The sequence below is a fragment of the Pezoporus occidentalis genome, unplaced genomic scaffold, assembly GCF_034315485.1.
Source record: "Pezoporus occidentalis ecotype Australia unplaced genomic scaffold, CSIRO_AGI_Poc_V1 ctg73, whole genome shotgun sequence".
NCBI classification, from domain to species: Eukaryota; Metazoa; Chordata; class Aves; order Psittaciformes; family Psittacidae; genus Pezoporus; species Pezoporus occidentalis.
The window spans coordinates 739,214-756,652 of NW_026916082.1; the positions used below are offsets into that span (position 1 = coordinate 739,214).

Below are 17,439 nucleotides of genomic sequence, written 5' to 3' on the forward strand. Positions count from 1 at the left end.
GGGTGCAAGAGCCAGACCTGCCCCACAGGCATGGGGAAGCTGCTCGCAGCAGGACCTGAGGTGGGGCACAACTGGTGACATAGAAGGAGGATAAACAGCCCCTGACCCTGCTCTGGACACAAAGACACAGCCCTGAAAAAAACACAGCCAGGGGCTTGTTTTTAATCAGCGTTCCCGGGTGGTACACGGGTGAGCCAGGCTCTGGGAACAGCACACCACTGAAATAAAGTACAACACCCCCCACCACCACCACCGGAGCCAGGGGCGACCAAGCCAGAGCTGGGCACAGCCAGGCTTTTCCTTTGGTTTGACCCTGCTGGGTGGCCAGCTGGGACCCCCAACTCTGCTCACCCTAGTACTGTGCCCCTCTCCCTGGCAGGCTGGGCATTGCAGGGGCATGGGCCCAGCTTATTCTGGGGGGAGGAAGAACAGGGGGATGCTGGGGGTGAGGGTATGGGAAAGGCACTGAGGGCAAGGTTCCCTGTGGCAGGGGTGATGGGGGCACAGACAGGTGGGGTGTGAGCTAGGAAAGGGTGATACGTTTTGGTAGGGCCTATAAAAATAGAGTTATTTAAAATGGCACAGAAATGAATCCCCTGACACACACACACACACGGGAGGTGAGGGGGAAGCTGGCATGGGCAGGGATGGGGCACACACGATCTCCTCTGGAAGTGGCTGGGTGGCAGTGCCAGTAGGGATGAGAGGGAGGGGGCAAGTCAGCCCTCCCTCTGCCCAAGGTGACCCTGGCTGAAGCCAGCACTGCTAATCCCTGTGCTCTAAGAGGATCAGCAGAAACCAGCTCCCGATGGCCCCAGTGCCAGGACTCAGCACCCACCTGGTTCCACATCTCACGGGCACCCACTCAATGCAGTGGGTACCAACCCACCCTCACCCCAACAGCTCCATGTGGGAAGGGGGCAGCTCCTTCTGTCCCCTTTGTCCCCTCCCAGTATCAGCAGTCTCTGCAGAGCCAGAGGGAGAGCAGGGATCACCCAAGCTCCCCAAATCCCAGGAGCTGGAACCCCCTCACCCCTCCGAGCACAGGGTGAGGGAAGGCAGTGTCTCAAATCTCTGTGGCTGTGATCTCCTCGAAGGGTGGGTCAGGGCCAGGGGGGTCACAGTGCTCAGGTGGGGGTTCCTCGCCCTGGAGCCGGAGATGCTGGAGCCTCTGCTCAAGCCGCCGGTTGCGGCGGTACATCTGGATGTAGCTGTACTGCAGCTGCTTCTGGTAGCGGATAACCCGCTCCTTCTCACCCTGCCATGTGCCGCGCTCCTGCTCGAAGGCATCCCGCTGCTCCTGCCCGCGCCTCCGCTCCAGGGCCACCTCTGCACGCAGCCGCTCCAGCTGCCGCCGCAGCCCCGCGCTGCCCCGGGGCTCCTCACCAGGCTGGGGACACCCCTCACCGGGTGGTGGGCACCCCTCACCGGGTGGAGGGCACCTCGCATGGGCAGCTTCCCGCAGCCCTGCCAGCTCCTGCTCCAGCCGCCCGGCTTTGGCGCGGAAGAGGTCGGCCTCGCTCTTGCGGCGCTGCAGTTCGTTGGCACAGACCTCCAGCTCCAGCGCCTTGAGGCGGGCGGCCTCCTGCAGCCCCTGCGCCCGCCGCTCGCCTGCCTGCAGCTGCGCCCGCGCCTCCCGCAGCTGCACCCGCAGCCCCAGCAGCTCCGTGCTGCGCTGTGCCAGCTCTGCCTGCGCCTCCTTCAGCTGCTGCTTCAGCAGGGAGATCTCACCTGACTTCTGGCACACCTGCAGGGGGACAATGGGGCTCAGGTGCCGGCTGGGACCCCCACACCTGCACCCCTGACTTGCCCGGCACTGTCAGGCAGCTCACCTCCCACTTGGACTCCTCCAGCCGGGGTGCCAGCTCGGTGCGCTCACGCTGGAAGGAGGCACAGCGGCGCTCCAGCAGCTCCCGCTCCTGCAGCAGCTGGGCAAAGTCCTCCTGCAGCTGCTTCTTCTCCTGCTGCAGCTGCAGCACCTGGAGCTGCAGGACCTGCTGCCCCCGCTGCGCTGCCTGGGCCGCCTGCCGTGCCTGGGCCGCACAGCGCTGCCGGAGACCCTCTAGCTCCTGCTCACAGCGCCGCTGCTTCTCCTCGTACACCTGGGGTGGGGGATAAGGGACACACGCACGACACATTCAACTTCCGCCTGCTGCAGGATGGGCACCCCCCTCCCCATGGCACATGCCCCCAAAGGAAGGAGGGGTACAGGAAGGCTGCAATGTAGTGATGCCCGCCTCTTTGTGCTCTCCCACATCCCTCTGCATGCTGGCTCCCCCATGTCAGCACACCCAGAATCTATAGGGCTCCCTCAGCTCCACCACAAGCAGGGAGAAGCTGCAGGTCTCAGGCATATTCAAAAAGGGCGCTCCAAAATGGAGCATCCCAGTCTGTGCAACTGGTCCCCAGCAGCCCAGGGACTACGTAAGACTACCCAACATCAGGAAAAAGCCACTGACACACAGAAAAAAGCATCCTCATATAAGGGTCTGGAGAGGGTTCCCAAAGGGTGTCCCTGCCTTCCAACTAGGGGGGAAATTCACTCAGAGGAGGCGAACAGGGAGAGGACAGGGGGACACCAGAGGCATACCTGGCAGATGGCCACCTCATTCTCATCCAGGCTGTCACGCAGGAGCTGCAGCTCGGCCTCCCTCTCCCGCAGCTTGTCCTCCAGCTCCCGCACCAGCATGGCTTCCTCACCGGGCAGAGGTGAGCGCCCGCAGGAGCCGCTCTCGGAGGAGGGCCGGCCCCGGCCGCTCAGCGAGCCCGTGCTCTTGCTGGAGGATGAGCGCCCGCTGTCCGAGTTGGAGGGGCGGCAGCCTCCCGGCGGGTCGGGGGGACCATGGGGGGTGGGCGGCAGGGCTCCCACCTCGGGGTGCTGGCTGCAGCCCGTGCTGTAGGTGGGCAGGCTGGAGAGGGAGTTGCGCCCCGAGTCCGAGAGGGTGCTGGCGCGGCAGCTCAGGGAGCCAGGCTTCTCGGCACCCAGCAAGTGGGTGAGGCTCACCTGGCTCTCCGAGAGCCCAGGGCGCACCACTGTCTGGGCGCTCCGGAGCTTGGGCACCACCGGCTTGAAGGCCATGGGGCGGATCAGGGTCTTCTCCACGTTCTGCCAAGGAAGAGGGGAAGAGTGCAGGGGGGGGCTGGGGAACACCCATCACTCTCCCAAGGGGGTGCCGCAATGCCTTCCCACCCCAGACAAGGGCCAGATGCTGCCTGCTCCATCCCCCCTTCATGGGGTACTCAGGTGGGCTCCCACTCACACAACCCTTACATGAAAGAAGGAACATCATGGGCATGGGACCACCACCTGCCCAGAGACACTAAATAGGTAGCAACATGGCCCCAGTTAGCCAACAGCCCCAGTGTGGCATAGGGAGCAAAGCCACAACCCAGCACACATCCACCCACCCTGCTGCTCTCCCTTTCCTACCTCCTCCAGCTTGCCAGAGACAGGGACAAGCTTGGGGGGGGGGCCCCGGAGGTGACCACTTGGGGCTTGGTCATCGTGGGGCTCATCTGAGTCACTGCAGGGGCTGGTGGGAGACGGGACGTCGAGCCAGTCACCACAGAAGCCTCCATTGGCATAGGCATGGGTGACACCAGGCATGGCTGGGTGGGACTCTTCGGGAGATGGGGGGTCCCGCTGGGTGGCCCGGAGCAGCCCCTCCTGCTTGCGGAAGGAGGCGGTGGGAGGGTCCCCATTGCAGGGCTGGCTGGTGCAGTCGTGGCGGGGCCGGCCAGGCAGAAGGCTGCCGACGCTGCCCATGGTGGCAGGGGGCGAATGGGTGGCAGCACGGAGCTGTGCAGCCCCCTCATCGACGGCCTCGAGGGGCACCGGCAGTGTCTGCACGATGGCCATGACGCGGGGAGCCCCGGCGGGCAGGGGCACACGGGCAGCCTGCAGGCAAGGGAGAGAGGGCATCAGAGCTGTGAGCACTGCTGGACATGCCCCACTGGCTACCACCGTCCCCAGTCCCGTGGTTGCAGGCTGACCCGAGGAGGGGCTGGCAGAAGGAGATGCCAAATGAACCAGAATAAAACCAGGATTAGCCCAGGAGGGTGGCAGCAGCACCCCCAAGCTGGTAGCACCCCAGTGGAGCATCCTGGGGCTGTGGGGTGCTGGTGGCACCGTGACGCAGTGGCATGCAGTCGTCCTGCCCCCGCCGTGCCCTGGCATGACCCTGCTGCAGGAAGTGTGCCAGGGCTGGAGGCAATCCCAAGAGGCCCATGGACAGCCAGCTCCTGGGCAGCCTGCCCACCTGCTCCACGGCACTGCCTGCCCCACAGCACCCACCAGCACAGCCACCACAGAGAGTGGGGGCAGCCATACACACTGGGGACAGCCACTTCCCTGCCCCACAGCCCCCACCCCAATGCATGGGTGTCCCCTGTTCCCACCCCACACACTCCCCTCCAGCTCTGCCAGTGCCCCCATACCCCAACCCAGGCCATACGCCTGCGTGACAGGCGCCAGCCGATGGGCCGGATCCGTCCCCTGCTGCCTCATCGTATCGTGCACATGGCTGCGGCTGGCACGGGGTGTAGGCGGGGGGGCACTGCCCACAGAGCTGTCACCTGAAATCAATCTGCCTGCCAGTGCCCGGGGTGGGGACGACCACGGGAGAGACGCCGGCGAGCCAGAGCCCACCCCACCACCAGCACCCTTACCACAGCAGCATGCCCATGTCACCCCAGGGTGGGAAGGTGGGTGACCCCCACCCCGGCTCCGCTCACCTCGCCAGCTGCTGCCCATCCGTCCGGTCCACTCGGGTCCCCACACCAAGAACACAGCTCTACCGGCCGCTGAAGTGGGAAGGAGCAAGAGGAGGGGGTCAGGGTGCTGAAGGGCAGCGGGGGTCCCTGAGCCACACGCAGCCCCCCCCCGGCAGGAACAGGGGGAGCAGTGCCAGCGTGGCACGGAGGGTGGCAGGGGAGCCTGGCAGTGGGTGCGCTGCTCCAAGCACCCAGGGATTGCTGTGGCCACCCCGGGAGGGGCGGTGGGGACAACAGCCCTCAGCATGGACCTGCCACTGCTGGAGGGGCACGAGCAGGGATCACGGACACGGAACCCCCAAAGGGACATCTCGGGGCGCCGGAGCAGCAGCCAGAGATGTGCGCAGCACCGCATCCCAGCGAGACTGCTCCGGGACGTGCACGTCAGGGCACCCCTAGGGACAGCCGGGTCCCCATATGAACACCGGGGGGGGGGACACCGCCACCGCCGGGGCCCCGCGCTGGGCGACGGGGGGAAGGGAACCCGTTTTCTCCTTCCCGCAAGCCCCCTCGGCCCGCAGACAGGGTCCCAGCGCTGCCCGAGAGGGAGGGGGCAAGGGGCCCGGGGGGGGGGCCAGGCAGCTCAGCCGGCAGCGCTCGGCAAAACATCCTCCAGCCACCCAGTAAAACCAGTCAGCAACTGGGGCGGCGTCACAGCCAGCTGCTCCGGCCGGAGCACCGCGGAGCCGCATCCCACCGTTCCGACCCCGGAACGGCAACGCGAGACTCGGCCCCTGCTCGGCCAGACCCGCACCCTGAGCTGATGGGTGTTCCGGGGGCTCTCGGGCCTCGGTGGCACCGCAGGACCCCCCCAGGGGTAGGAAGGATCGGCCCCTCATCCCTCCCCACGCGCACCCGGTACCTGTGGGGTGGGTACCCTCCCTATGCTTAGCTGTGCCCCCCACCATTCCGAGGCACCCTGGGTGGTGCTGGCCCCCTTGACTGCCCCATGTTTCCCCCTTGCCCTCCCACCCACCACACTGCCCCTTATAGCCCCACAACACCCAGCCTGCCCCATAGTGCTTCCACCCTGCCCGGCTGCATAGCACCTATAAGTGCTCCATGGCATCTCAGGGCCCCACTGCCCCACAGCTCCCCACAAGAGTCCTACAACATACCTAAAGTTCTCCATGACACCACCAAAGTGCCCTACAGAGCCCAGGAGCCTGTACAGCCCCACAATACCACGAAGTGCCCCATAACACCCCCAAAGTGCTTCACAGACAGCCTGGGTTTCTGCTGCCCCACAGCTCCCCCCATATCCCCCTAAAACATCTTCAAAGTGTCCCGCAGAGCCCCAGGGACTCTGCTGCCCCACAGCTCCCTTAAAGTGCCCTTAAAGCACCCCTAAAGTGTTCCAAAACACCCCCAAATTGCCCCACAGCACCCCTGGGCCTGCACTGCCTCACAGCTTCCCCAGAGTGCCCCTAAAGCACCCCAAAAGTGCCCCACGACCCCCTAAACTGCCCCATAGAGCCCTGAGCCTCTGTATCTCCAGATTACCCCCAAAATACCCCGAAACACCCCAAAGCGCCCCACAGTCGCCACTGCTCCCAGGACCCCCCTCAAAGCGGCCCCCCCAAGCCCCCAACCCCCGGCAGCTCCCCCAGAGCGCCCCCCAACCCTCTCCTCCGAGGTGCCCCCCGGGACCCCCGCGCCCCAGCCGTCTCCCGCAGCCCCCCCGAGACCTCCCCGGCCCGGCCCCGATCCCCTCACTCACCGCGGCCCCGCTGCCGCCCTCCCGCGCCGCGCCGCGCCCCGCCACCCCGCCCCCGCCCTAAGCCCCGCCCCTAGACGTGACCCCGCCCCTCGTTAGCCCACGCCCCTCCCGCGAAGCCACGCCCCCTCACAGGAAAGAGGGCAGGGGCTGGGGGGGCTCGCAGGGGTCACCCCCAGTCACATCCATTCCGGGTGATTTCCGAGCTGGGGGGCACACACACACGACACACACGGGGCTTGCCCCCTTTTTTGCACCAGCCGAGCCCCCCCCACCTCGGGGGTCTCCCCCCCAAACCTACAGGATGAAGGTTGTGCCGGACACGGCCCCCCCAGATTACTCCGGGAGCTCAGCACCCCGCCAAGGGGCAGGAAGGTTCTGCCTCGCCTGGCATTCGCCCCCCCCACCCCATCCCTCCCCCGTGAGATGTGTTACTGCCACCCCCCAGCACTCCGAGAGCTCCTAACTGGTGGGAACGGGAGACACAACAACCCATCAGCACACCTGCAGCCAGGGAACTGCGGGTACCCCCTGGCACCTCCCCAGGGTCTGGGATCACACAGGGTCCCCCCCTCCCCCAGGCTCAGCTCCATCACCCCCTCTCAACTCCAGGGAGGGATGGGTGAGAGGTGAGGGTCCCAGGGTTTCCCGCTGCCCCACTTCCACCCCACAGCTCCATGACAGCAAGACTCAGGGGAAATGGGGATCAGGGAGCCAGAGGTGACTGAGGGGGTAGAGAACACCCAGTCCCCGGGGGCCTGGCTCCCACTGCCACCACCAACCCCCCCCCTTACCTCTGCTTCCTCTGCCATCACCCTTAACACTGCCCTGGCGGAATGGGGGGGGGGCTCACACCTGCACCCACAGGTGCTCTCGGGAGAGCCGGTGCACCCCGGAAACCCGGGGCTGGGTGTGTACCTCCCGCACGCCCCAGCCCCTCATTATGGCTCAGGATAAAACTATGCCCAGTGCACAGGTTGGCAATAACTGGGCAGGGGCAGGATGTTTTACACAGCGGGGACAGCCTCTGTGGTGCCCCTCCAACCCCAGGGTCCCCCAGTCACAGCAACAGCAACACAGAAAACAGCTATCACCTTTCTGCTTTATTAAAACTAGAAAGAACTGAAGGATTAGACCAAGATCTGGCCATGGACTTATCCTACCACAGGTAGGTCACAGCATTTGCTGCACAGAGCCCGAGGGCATGGGGATGGCCACCCCCTAGCCCAGCAAAGCGAGGCAGGCTGCTCCTCCTGAGGTTTTACTGCTGGTGATGTCCCTGGAGAAAGGAGCTGGTGGAGACTCTGAGCAAAGGGGCTGGATTGTGGGCAGAGCTCTCAGCAATGCCTGCCACCCGTCAGGAGTGATATCCTGGGGGTCCAGCTCCCACCACGTCCCACGGACAGCAACAGCCATTCACAACCTCCCACACTTCCATCTATCACCTTCCTCTCACTGGCTCCAACCCAGCCAGGATCCATCCCAAAGACCCCCATCTGTGACAGGGGATTCAGCCATGTGTCTGTCTGCAGGACACCCCCCCCCCCCACCCAGTGACAGTCCATGATTTCAGCTCTGTTATAGCCACAATTTAACAACCTGTGCCAGGTCTGGAGATCCCCCCTCCACACTGCCCACGCTGCCTCCACTCCCCACCATGCTCGCAACACTCAGCACCAGTACAGCACAGCCAGTATTTGCCAAAGCACCCTTGCTTGGCTGCTCTTCTCTGGGATGAGCCCAACCTTGTTTCTTGGTGGCCTCACGTCTCACAGACACCATGGCGGTGGCCAACAGGCTTGCTCTTGCAGGAGAAAGGGTCACAGCAGTGTGTGGCTGCTGCTCCCTTGGGAGAGGGGCTGGTGTACCCCAGCCCCATGCTCCTAGCACCAGTCCTTGTTCCTTCTGACAGGCTGAGGAAGAGACCTGATGGGCTCACGGCTTCTTAGAGGCTCCTGAGCTTCCCTCTGGAGCTTTCTTGGCTGAAGGTGCCTTTGCAGCTAAAGGCGCCTTCTCCTCCTTCACCTTCTTCACCTTGGCCTTGCTTTTGCTGGAGAAGGTGAGCGAGGTCTTGCTGAACTCCAGGGGGAAGACACCCACGTCCCCGTCAAAGCGGTTCTTGGACACCTGCAGGTAGCGCTTCCCTGGCCCTGACGCCAGCTTACGGTCCTGCAGGATGAGGACATTGTCGGCCTCCTGGCTGGCCTGCGGGAAGGAAAACATCTCCAGGATGATGCTGGGGATGCAGCCAGAGGCAGGGGCTCCTTCGAGCCCTGGTACGGGGCATCCCAGGCCATGGCAACTCCAGCACTTCCCTGACACCAACCCCTCGTCTCCCCCAGGGACACCTCAGTGACCTGTCGGGCAGACAGCTTGAGCAGCACACCCTGGGAATCAAGGGAGCACTGCACATTCACAGAGCACCTCCTGCCCACAGCTGCAGGGTTACTCAGCATCCCAGCAGAGACTGGGGCACTTAGAGCTCATCCTTCCACCCTCCCTGGCTCCTTCTTTAATTACCTTCTCCTACATCCCACTCATATTCAGTGAGCGTTAATTAACTGCACGTAAAGCCCCATCAGCGCTTTAGCTGGCAAAGGATTTGCTCTCTGCCGGCACTCCACACATCTGCAGTGAGTGACAGGAATCCTGGGGACATCCTGCCCCTCACGGCACTCTCTGTTTCCCCAGTGATGACCCATGGTGCTGGTGGGAGTGGGGGACAGCTGCCCAACATATCCCTGCCCCACCTAGGAACACACTGTGCCTGAGGGACAGGATAGGCCACCCCAGCCCAGCTCACCTTGGCAGAGCCAAAGATGGAAGCTGTCTGCAGCTCCTTCTCATCATCCTCCTTGCGGGGATGGATGACCAGTGTGATGTGACAGTTATTGTCCGTGGCAAACTTGCGGAAGGCACCAACGATGTAGTCCTGTGCAGCGAGCCTGCCATGGCAGTGAGAACAGGGTCACGGGCTCACTCTCCATGAGGCTCTTGGGCCCATGTAGGAAAAGGGATGGGACATGATAGGGATCACGGTAACTGGCTCATGCTTTCCCCACCTCCTCCTCCCCAGGGCAGTGATCACCCTTCAAGGAAACTGGGCTGCCAGACAGGACTAAAGCGCACAGCCCCTGTCGTGGCACACAGCAGGGCCAGCTCCAGCAACAACAGTGGCAGAGGAAGGAGGGGGCAGCTTGGAGAAGGGCTACCTGTCCACAGAGAGGTGCTCATATCCCATCATGAACTGGAGGTTGTCAACGACCACGTGGGTGATGTCGTACATGTAGACAGCGTGTTGCATGGTGTCAATCACAGCCCTGGGTAGGGGGAGACTGGGATCAGCCCCAGAGATCAGCGGAGGCAGGGATGGGGATGCTGAGCCAGGCATGGGGATGTGGAGAGGCTGAGCTGGCTCCTGGCGCATCCCACCTCCACATTTCCTCCACTGCAGGACAGGCACAAGCCTCATCCCCATGCTTCACCCCATAGGTGAGTGCAGCAGGATCAGGAGAACCCAGCCCCTACCCACCACCCTGTGATCCTCCCCCAGCCCACACAGGATGTGTGCAGGTGCAACAGCACCTGGTGAATAAAAGCAGCCAGAGGTGCCTGTCTTGCTCCTCAGCAAACAGCAGTGCTGCCAGTGAGCAGGGTGTGTGGGGGACACATCCTGCCACGGGCAGAGGCTGATTTTAGAGCAGCCACCCAGCACAGGAACAGGTCCTCTCCCTTCACCCCCACCCCAGAAGAAGGCTGTGAGAGTCCCCACATGCCAGCCCTGGTACTAGAACAGCAGCAACATGCCTCCTGCCAGCCCCAAACCTGCAGAGGAAGAGCCCCAACTCCCCAGTGCCCCACAGCACATGCTGTGAGGGATAACTGCTACTGGGGATGAAGGTGTGGGACCATACTTGATGTTCTGTTGGCCATGGAAAGTCATGAAGTAGAGCGGGAGGTCCTCAAAGCGATCAGCCCACTCATCATACAGCTCCAGCTTGTCATCCAGGCGCTGGGTAGCAAACTGTGTCAGCATGATCTTGGCCAGGCGGATGTTGTTGATCTCAAAGCTGCCCCACAGCGTGCACACCCCCTGCATGCACAGGTCCAGCGCGTACTCACTGATAAAGGTTGTCTTCCCACTGCCCGTCGGGCCTGGTACAAGGACAATGACAGGAGGAATTAGCCAGGGGAAATTATCTGACCCATCCTGAACACGTTGTGGGGCTGTTCAGAGGTGGAAGTGCCAAGGAGTGGGATAAGAGCAACCTATCCACAGCACTCCCACCATATACAAGCAGCACCTCCTGCTTGGCTGCATCTCTGGACACACACATGTTGCTTCCAGCAGCCAGAAGGTCCCTGTAGGGTGCGGTGAAGGGCTGGCACACGGAGGGCTCAGAGAAGAGGTGGCAGGTGGAAGCAGGGGTGAGGGACACCCCAGGATTTCCTATGCTGCCTCAGGCAGTGAGCCCATCACCACACTGGTGCATCCAGCCCCACTGCACTCAGGACAGACTCAGCTGAAGCCACAGGCATAAAGGGACCTGAAAGATTTGCAAGGCATCACCCCCAAGAGGTGAAGCACCAAAGAGCCTTCTGCTCTCCCCATCCACCAGCAGTTTGCCCATCACCTGTAAAGACAGTGAGCTCCCCTCTGCGGTGCCCTTTGAGGAGCTTGTTGAGCTCGGGAAAGCGTACCCACTTGACGCCAGCCACCTGCTCGCTGTTGACCAGCTCCCCAAACACCTCCTCACGCAGCTGCCGGAAGGACACGATGGATTTGTGGCTGGCGGGCAGGGCGGCACGCAGGATCTTGGTGAGGTTCAGGCCCTGGTTCAGAGCCTCCAAGGGCCGGGGCTGCAGGTTGCCGGGGCGCACCAGGGAGCAGCGCTTGAGGCTCAGCTTGCGGGCAAAGAGCTTGGCGGCTTCCCAGGAGCGCAGGTCCTCTCCCAGCCACAGCGTGATGCGCTTGAACTGCTCCAGGTAGGGGAGGAGGGCGGGGGGCAGGCAGGTGGACCCCCGTGGCAGGGCCAGGCTGGCCACCCCTGTGGCTTGGTGCAGGGCCAGGGCATCCAGCTCCCACCCCGTTAACACCAGCTCTGTGTCTCGGCAGCTGATCAAGGGCAGACCAAAGAGATTGCGATAGGAATCAAAGCGGGGTAAAGTCTCTTCCACATAAACTATCGTATCCCCCTTCTTCTCCACCCGCAGAAGCTTCAGGCCTTTTAGGGTGGCATCACGGGGACTAAACCAGGGGAAGACAAGGGACTTAGCAGTCCTCAGATAACGCACCCCAAAGCGTTTCAGGGTGGCATCCGTTACCGGGTTGATACCGAACATGGCCTTGGTCTCCTTGGTCTCATCTTTATCCAACAGATCAGAGAGCGGCAGCGCCCGCTCCCAGATGCAGCGGGCATCCTCACGAGCCCGCCGCATGTCCTCCTCTGCCTCCTCCGAGCTGTCGGGGGGAGCGCCGCGGTGCTGCAGCTCCACGTTGGCCTGGAAGTCCTGCCAGGTGCCCTCGGCCAGGGTGGCCGTGCACAGGAAGCTGCCCGTCGTCTTGTCAATGAAAAGCGTGTAGGGCGCGCTGGCGGCCGGCGGCTGCTCCTCCCGGCCGGCGGTGAAGAAGCTGGGGGTGTGCAGGCAGCTGTACCCGTCGCGGAAGGGGATGCCCTGGGCGCGCAGGTACTGCCGGATCTCGGTGATGGTGACGGAGGGCACGGGCCCCTCGGGCAAAGGCAGCACGTCCTTCTTGTAGCCCCGCTGGGTGAGGCGGCCCGGCACGCCGGGGCTCAGGGAGGCTCCCTGGCTCCTCGCCCCGCAGCACAGCAGCGGCAGGAGGCGGCCGGCGGCTCTGCAGGGCCGCAGGGGCACCACCGCCATCCTGCCCGCCCCGGACGGCTGCCGATCCGCATCGGCCGCTGCCCCACGGCCCCCTCCCGGTTCCCCCCGGTTCCGGCGCCGCTCACGCCGCCCCCCCCACGTGGAGCTCCGCGGCCGCCGCCATTGCCCGCCCCGCCGCGTTCAGCGCGCCACTTCCCCAAGGGCCGGATGCGGATGTCCTGCGCTCCCGGCGCCGTTCCGGTTCCCGGGGAAGAGGCGCCATGACGGGCCGCGGGTCGCCCAGCCGGTTCCTCACGTCCGTCCTGCACAACGGCGTGGGCCGCTACGTGCGGCAGCTCCAGCGCCTCCAGCTCCTCTTCAGCCCCACCGCGGCCGATGCCCGCGGCGCCAGGTACCGCCCGGGGGGCACCGCACCGCTGCCCCTGCGCGCCGGGGGTGTGGGGTGTGTGTGTGTGTATTGGGAAGGAGAGGAAGAGGAAGGCTTGGTGACCCCTGATCTCTGACCTGGTGGGGAGGGGCTGGTGAGAGCCTGTGTGGGTGTGTGTAATACCGAGCTGATGGTGGTAATAACAACGTAAGGGGAATAACAAGGGGACAGAATACAACCGCTAACCACCCGCCCACCGATACCCAAAGCCCGACCCCAGCAGCAATCCAGCCCTTCCGGGTAACTGCCCCCAGTTTATATAGCGGGCATGACGTGCTGTGGTGTGGAATAATTATACCACAGCTATCGCTTCGGCTAGTTTGGGTCAGGTGTCCTGTCTCTGCTTTTTCCGGGCCTCCCGTGCCCCTCCTCACTGGCAGAGCATGAGACATAAGTCCTTGATCAGAGTAAACATTACTAAGCAACAACTAAAACATGGATGTTATCAGTGCTGTTCTCAGACCAAAGCCAAACTACGGCACTGCACCAGCTACTAACAAGGAGAAAACCACTGAAAACCATTACAGCTGAAGCCAGGGCAATGGGGAAGAGAGAGGGTGCTGCTGAGCTCTGACCCACAGAGGTGGGGGGCACTGCTGACCCTCAGCACACAGGCAGGCTGGTGGCGATGTCTGCCCTTCACCATGGGTGGGGGCTGCAGTGACCTCTGAGCACACCAGACCCCCTCTCCCCCTACAGGCAGTTCGTGGAGGAGGAGGCACTGGACTTCGCGCGGCAGCACCCCGATGTCGTCCTCTACGTCAGGCCCTGCTTCAACCCGACACCGGTGCTGGTGGCTGAGTACTGTGAGTGCAGTTGGAAATAGGGGGATGTGGGGCAGGATGATGGAGTCCCTCCTGTACTGGTGCTCCCCCACCTCTGCCCTGCTGTGGACAGCACTGAGGATGGCTGCTCTGTGGGGCAGGGGAACAGCAGCCACCCCCCAGGGGGAGTGTTGGGGAGGAAGGAGGGGAATGCGCCTTGGCCTGTTCCAGTGGAGGACCACGAGGATGCTAAGAGGTCTGGAGCATCTCTCTTATGAGGAGAGACTGCAGGAGCTGGGCCTGTTCAGTCTAGAGAAGAGAAGGCTGAGAGGGGATCTCATCAATGCATATAAATATCTCAAAAGCAGGTGCCAGGAGGATGGTGCCAGCCTCTTCAGTGGTGCCCAGTGACAGGCTGAGGAGCAATGGCCATAAACTAAAACACGGGAAGTTTCACCTCTTCATGAGGAAGAACTTCTTTATGCTGAAGGTGGCAGAGCACTGAACAGGCTGCCCGGGGGGGGTGTGGAGTCTCCCTCTCTGGAGCCATTCAAAACCTGCCTGGATGTGTTCCTGTGTAAGCTGCTCCAGGTGGTCCCGCTGTGGCAGGGGGTTGGACTGGATGACCTCCAGAAGTCCCTTCCAACCCTAATGATTCTGTGCTCCCTTCCTGCTCTGCCACAGTGAATGGGACAGTGCGGGAGGAGCTCATCACCAGCAAGACAAGCGAAGAGATCCTGCAGCTGGCCACCAAGCTGGCTGGCCAGTCCGGCCTGGACATCATCCGCATCCGCAAGCCCTTCCACACCGACAACCCCAGCATCCAGGGCCAGTGGCACCCCCTCACCAACAAACCCTCCATCCTCACTGTGCGGGGCCCACGGCTCCAAGCCCAATAAAACCTCAACCCCACACCCTGTGCCTCTGCATCCACCTCTCCTGCCCACAGAGAAAACATCACTTCCAGACAGAGCCGTGTTTATTGCCAGGGGGCACATGGGGCTGTGTATGAGGGGTGCCAGACACAGAGGGTGATGTCCCTCCTTGCAGAGGGTGGGTGCTTGGGGCGGCTTGGTCCCACCTTGCAGCAAAACCAAGGGTTGGGGCAGGATGGGGGAATGCAGGCATTTGGCTCTTGCCTTTTCCCACTGCACCTCACCCTGCTGGGGCAGGGAGGCCTGGGCTCCAGCCTGCTGGGGATGCCAAGGGCTGCCACGCTGTTCCTGCCCCCCCCCGCTGGGCTGAGTGCCGGGTGATGTCCTGATCCTGGAAGTGCCAGCAAGGAACACAGAAGGGAGGTCAGGCACCTCAACAAGTCTCTCCCTTCGCAGCTTCTCCAATGTCACAGACCTGTCCCCACAACGGGACATGCTTTTGTCACTCCAGTTCCTCAGGTTCGCCCAGGAGGTGGCAGGAGAGGTAGTTGGGGGGATTTAGGGACAGAGGCTGCCCCTTGAAAGTGCCTTGAAGGGCAGGAAGCCCCAGTGGGAGATGCCATGTCCAGGACTCCTTGCTCTGTGAGGATGTTTCCCTTCCCACATGTTGTTCCGTGGTGGACAGGGCTGTGCCTGAACCCCAGTTCTCCAGCAGCACCACACAGGAGGGCAGAAACATGGGGCTGCAGAGGCACTGCGGAGGCACTGCAGACACTGTGGGGAATGCTGGTGCTGCAATAAGTCCCCTGCTACACCACAGGGCACAGCTGCCAGTCCTGCTGCCAGTGTGTCCTGCTGCTGCATCCTGCTCTTCCTCTGCAGCGCCCTGGGGAGAGAGGGCAGAGCACTGTCAGGGTCAGAGGTCCCAGAGGTGCCACCTCCCCCAGTCACCCAGCCCTGTGTTTTACCTGTATCCTCCTCACAGCAGGCACACATTGCTCCACCAGCTGCTCCAGGACATTGTGGACGTCAGCTTCCTCACCCAGCCCCAACACTCACTGAACAGTCCTCTTCCTGGAGCCATCCCTGGGGGCAGATGTGGGAGAGCGGGCAGGGGCTGGCAGCCAGCAAGGCCACCCCCAACAGTGTGACTTGTGTCCACAGCCCCTCTCCTGTGAGCAGAAAGCTAAGGAGCCCCCAGCCCGCTCCCTGCTCCTCACCCACCTCTCAGCAGCCAAGGGACACCCAGCAGGGCAGGCCAAGTCCATGCGTCCACAATAGCATCTCTCTCACACCTGGACAGACGGACAGACAGAAACTCTCCCTCCCCCCAGGGTCCACCTTCAGCCAGGTGCCAGCTCCTGCCTCCTGCTTGTGGCCGCCGTCAGTGGGTTTTTATACATAAATAGAGCTCCAAATTTAAATAGATTCTTTTTTTTCTGTATAGCGAGTCTCAAAAGTCAGAGAAAAGCCACAGGAACGGCCGAGCCCAGGCCTGGCCCAGCTGTGCCATCCAGGAGGTAGTTTTGCCTGAGTCTTGTAACACTGCTGGCAGGGGGTGGGAGAAGGGGCTGGAGGGGTGGAGGGTCCCGCTGGCAGGACCCTCCCCCAGCCCCTACACGGAGCTCTCATCCAGCTTCTCCACCAGCTGCGTGTGTTTCCGCTTCTCCAGGATCTTGCTGAGCTCCTCGGTGAAGGATGCGCTGTAGAGCGGCGAGACCAGCGGCTCCTCCTGCTGCTGCAGCAGCATGTAGCTGTTGCCATTCATCTTGCGGAGCACATTGGGCAGAGTCCCCACGCCATTGGTGAGCTCGGCCGGCAGCGGTGGCGGCAGCGGGGGCACAGCAGCCGGCAGCTCCTTCACTGGGGATGTGGCAGCCGTGGGTGCCTCACCAGGGATGATCCGCAGGCGGCCATCAGGGTAGGCGAGCTCTTCCTCCTCCTCCTCTTCCCGGTGGCCCTTGCGCAGGCAGTTGGCTGAGACGGTCTGCAGCTCCACACTGGCTGGCCGCGGATCCCCCAGCACATACTTGCCTTTGCGCTTCTCCAGGCAGGACACATAGAGGAGGACGGTGCTGAGCACGGCGCACAGCACCACCAAGGCGACGATGGCGGAGACATAAGCCACCTTCATGTCGCTGCCGGCCTGGCTGATAGCATGGGGCCGTGAGGCGGCCGTGGGGATGCGGGGCAGCTCAGTCAGCACGGTGAGGCTGTAGGCAGCCAGCAGCGTCCGGAGACCACGCTCCTCGCCATAGCAGCGGTACTCGCCGCTGTGCTGCGGCAGCGTGTCTGTCACCAGCAGCCCGTCCACCCCGATGCGCAGCCGGTCCTGCCCCGCGTCCAGCGCCTCGCTGCCGTTCAGCAGCCAGACGGCTCGTGCCAAGTTGGAGCGCTGGTCGCAGGGCAACAGCACGTCGTCCCCCTGCAGCACCGTCCGGTTCTTCCATGGCAGAGAGCCTGTGGGGACAAGCACTGCCTTGCACCATTCCCAGTCACCCTAAGGGATGCCGGACACCAGCATCCCCTGTGGTCGCAAGGGCTGCGCAGACTCACCCCGCCCAGAGCTGCTCCGGCATCCCTCGTTGCCACTCTGAATGTCCTGCACCAGCCCTGCCCTGCAAGACACCAGGGTTTCAGCCATACAGCCCTGACTGAGCCCACTCTTATGGGGTCACAGCCACCTGGGGGATGCCAGACCCTTGAGGTGGCATTGGGGTGACTGTGCCATGGGGTGATGTGGGCAGGTGGAAGGCTCATGGGGACCTCACTGGGGATGGGCAGCCTGTCCCTACCTGTCTGTGGTGGCAGTGGCGCAGCAGGACCTGCCATCCCAGGCGCAGTAGGGGTCCCGGGCGAGGATGCAGTCATAGCAGGAGGTGTACCTACTGCAGGAGGCCAGGGGCACCTGCAGGATCCCAGTGGCTCCCCCCACGTACAGGCTTCTCTGGGGGAAAAGGACTGGCTCAGCACTGACCTGGCATGGTGTAACTGGGCTATGGGGTGCCCCATGCTGCCCAGAGATCCAGCTCTCCC

The 17,439-nt window shown here is 63.1% G+C and overlaps 4 protein-coding genes across 11 annotated transcripts in view; 1 reads left to right on the plus strand and 3 right to left on the minus strand.

Annotated features, from left to right (window-relative positions):
* The window catches only part of TWNK (twinkle mtDNA helicase), a 43,711-nt gene extending 31,070 nt beyond the window's left edge, over nt 1-12,641 (minus strand). Inside the window, exons 1-5 of one of the 2 annotated variants that reach the window (XR_009961411.1) lie at nt 11,125-12,641; nt 10,405-10,645; nt 9,703-9,810; nt 9,294-9,435; nt 8,041-8,695 (exon numbers count right to left, since the gene is read on the minus strand). Coding sequence is in view for 1 of the 2 variants with exons in the window: in XM_062601813.1 (XP_062457797.1) it covers nt 8,426-8,695; nt 9,294-9,435; nt 9,703-9,810; nt 10,405-10,645; nt 11,125-12,376 (2,013 nt within the window). In the remaining variant the exon portion in view is untranslated. Of the gene's footprint in view, nt 1-7,580; nt 8,696-9,293; nt 9,436-9,702; nt 9,811-10,404; nt 10,646-11,124 lie in introns of those variants that run through there. The other variant, XM_062601813.1, reaches the window with a different exon arrangement.
* LZTS2 (leucine zipper tumor suppressor 2) lies at nt 134-6,562 on the minus strand. Its single transcript, XM_062601814.1, has 6 exons — nt 6,494-6,562; nt 4,735-4,803; nt 3,431-3,898; nt 2,591-3,106; nt 1,833-2,102; nt 134-1,747 (listed from the first exon to the last, which is right to left on the minus strand). The coding sequence occupies exons 3-6, from the start codon at nt 3,857-3,859 to the stop codon at nt 1,067-1,069; spliced, it is 1,896 nt and encodes a 631-aa protein (XP_062457798.1). The 5' UTR covers nt 3,860-3,898; nt 4,735-4,803; nt 6,494-6,562; the 3' UTR covers nt 134-1,066.
* Nucleotides 12,550-14,442, plus strand: MRPL43 (mitochondrial ribosomal protein L43). Its single transcript, XM_062601816.1, has 3 exons — nt 12,550-12,728; nt 13,464-13,570; nt 14,213-14,442. Exons 1-3 carry the CDS (start codon nt 12,598-12,600, stop codon nt 14,425-14,427), a joined length of 453 nt encoding a protein of 150 aa, XP_062457800.1. The 5' UTR covers nt 12,550-12,597; the 3' UTR covers nt 14,428-14,442.
* Nucleotides 14,443-14,489: 47 nt separating this feature from the next.
* The window catches only part of SEMA4G (semaphorin 4G), a 28,889-nt gene continuing 25,939 nt past the window's right edge, over nt 14,490-17,439 (minus strand). For 6 of the 7 annotated variants that reach the window (XM_062601806.1, XM_062601805.1, XM_062601808.1 and 3 more), the window contains 5 exons: nt 17,199-17,350; nt 16,960-17,021; nt 15,628-16,878; nt 15,372-15,489; nt 14,490-15,289 (listed from right to left, as the gene is read on the minus strand). In XM_062601806.1, coding sequence (XP_062457790.1) covers nt 16,019-16,878; nt 16,960-17,021; nt 17,199-17,350 — 1,074 coding nt within the window. In that variant the 3' untranslated portion in view covers nt 14,490-15,289; nt 15,372-15,489; nt 15,628-16,018. The remainder of the gene's footprint in view (nt 15,290-15,371; nt 15,490-15,627; nt 16,879-16,959; nt 17,022-17,198; nt 17,351-17,439) is intronic. The other variant, XM_062601804.1, reaches the window with a different exon arrangement.

Excerpts from the sequence above, each read along its gene's own strand:
- LZTS2 (XM_062601814.1), bottom strand. The coding sequence starts at position 3,859 with ATGGCCATCGTGCAGACACTGCCGGTGCCCCTCGAGGCCGTCGATGAG. Across the intron at positions 2,103-2,590 it reads ATGAGGTGGCCATCTGCCAG|GTGTACGAGGAGAAGCAGCG; the intron begins GTATGCCTCTGG and ends CCCCCACCCCAG. Across the intron at positions 1,748-1,832 it reads TGGAGGAGTCCAAGTGGGAG|GTGTGCCAGAAGTCAGGTGA; the intron begins GTGAGCTGCCTG and ends GTCCCCCTGCAG.
- MRPL43 (XM_062601816.1), top strand. The coding sequence starts at position 12,598 with ATGACGGGCCGCGGGTCGCCCAGCCGGTTCCTCACGTCCGTCCTGCAC. Across the intron at positions 12,729-13,463 it reads GCCGATGCCCGCGGCGCCAG|GCAGTTCGTGGAGGAGGAGG; the intron begins GTACCGCCCGGG and ends CTCCCCCTACAG. Across the intron at positions 13,571-14,212 it reads GGTGCTGGTGGCTGAGTACT|TGAATGGGACAGTGCGGGAG; the intron begins GTGAGTGCAGTT and ends GCTCTGCCACAG.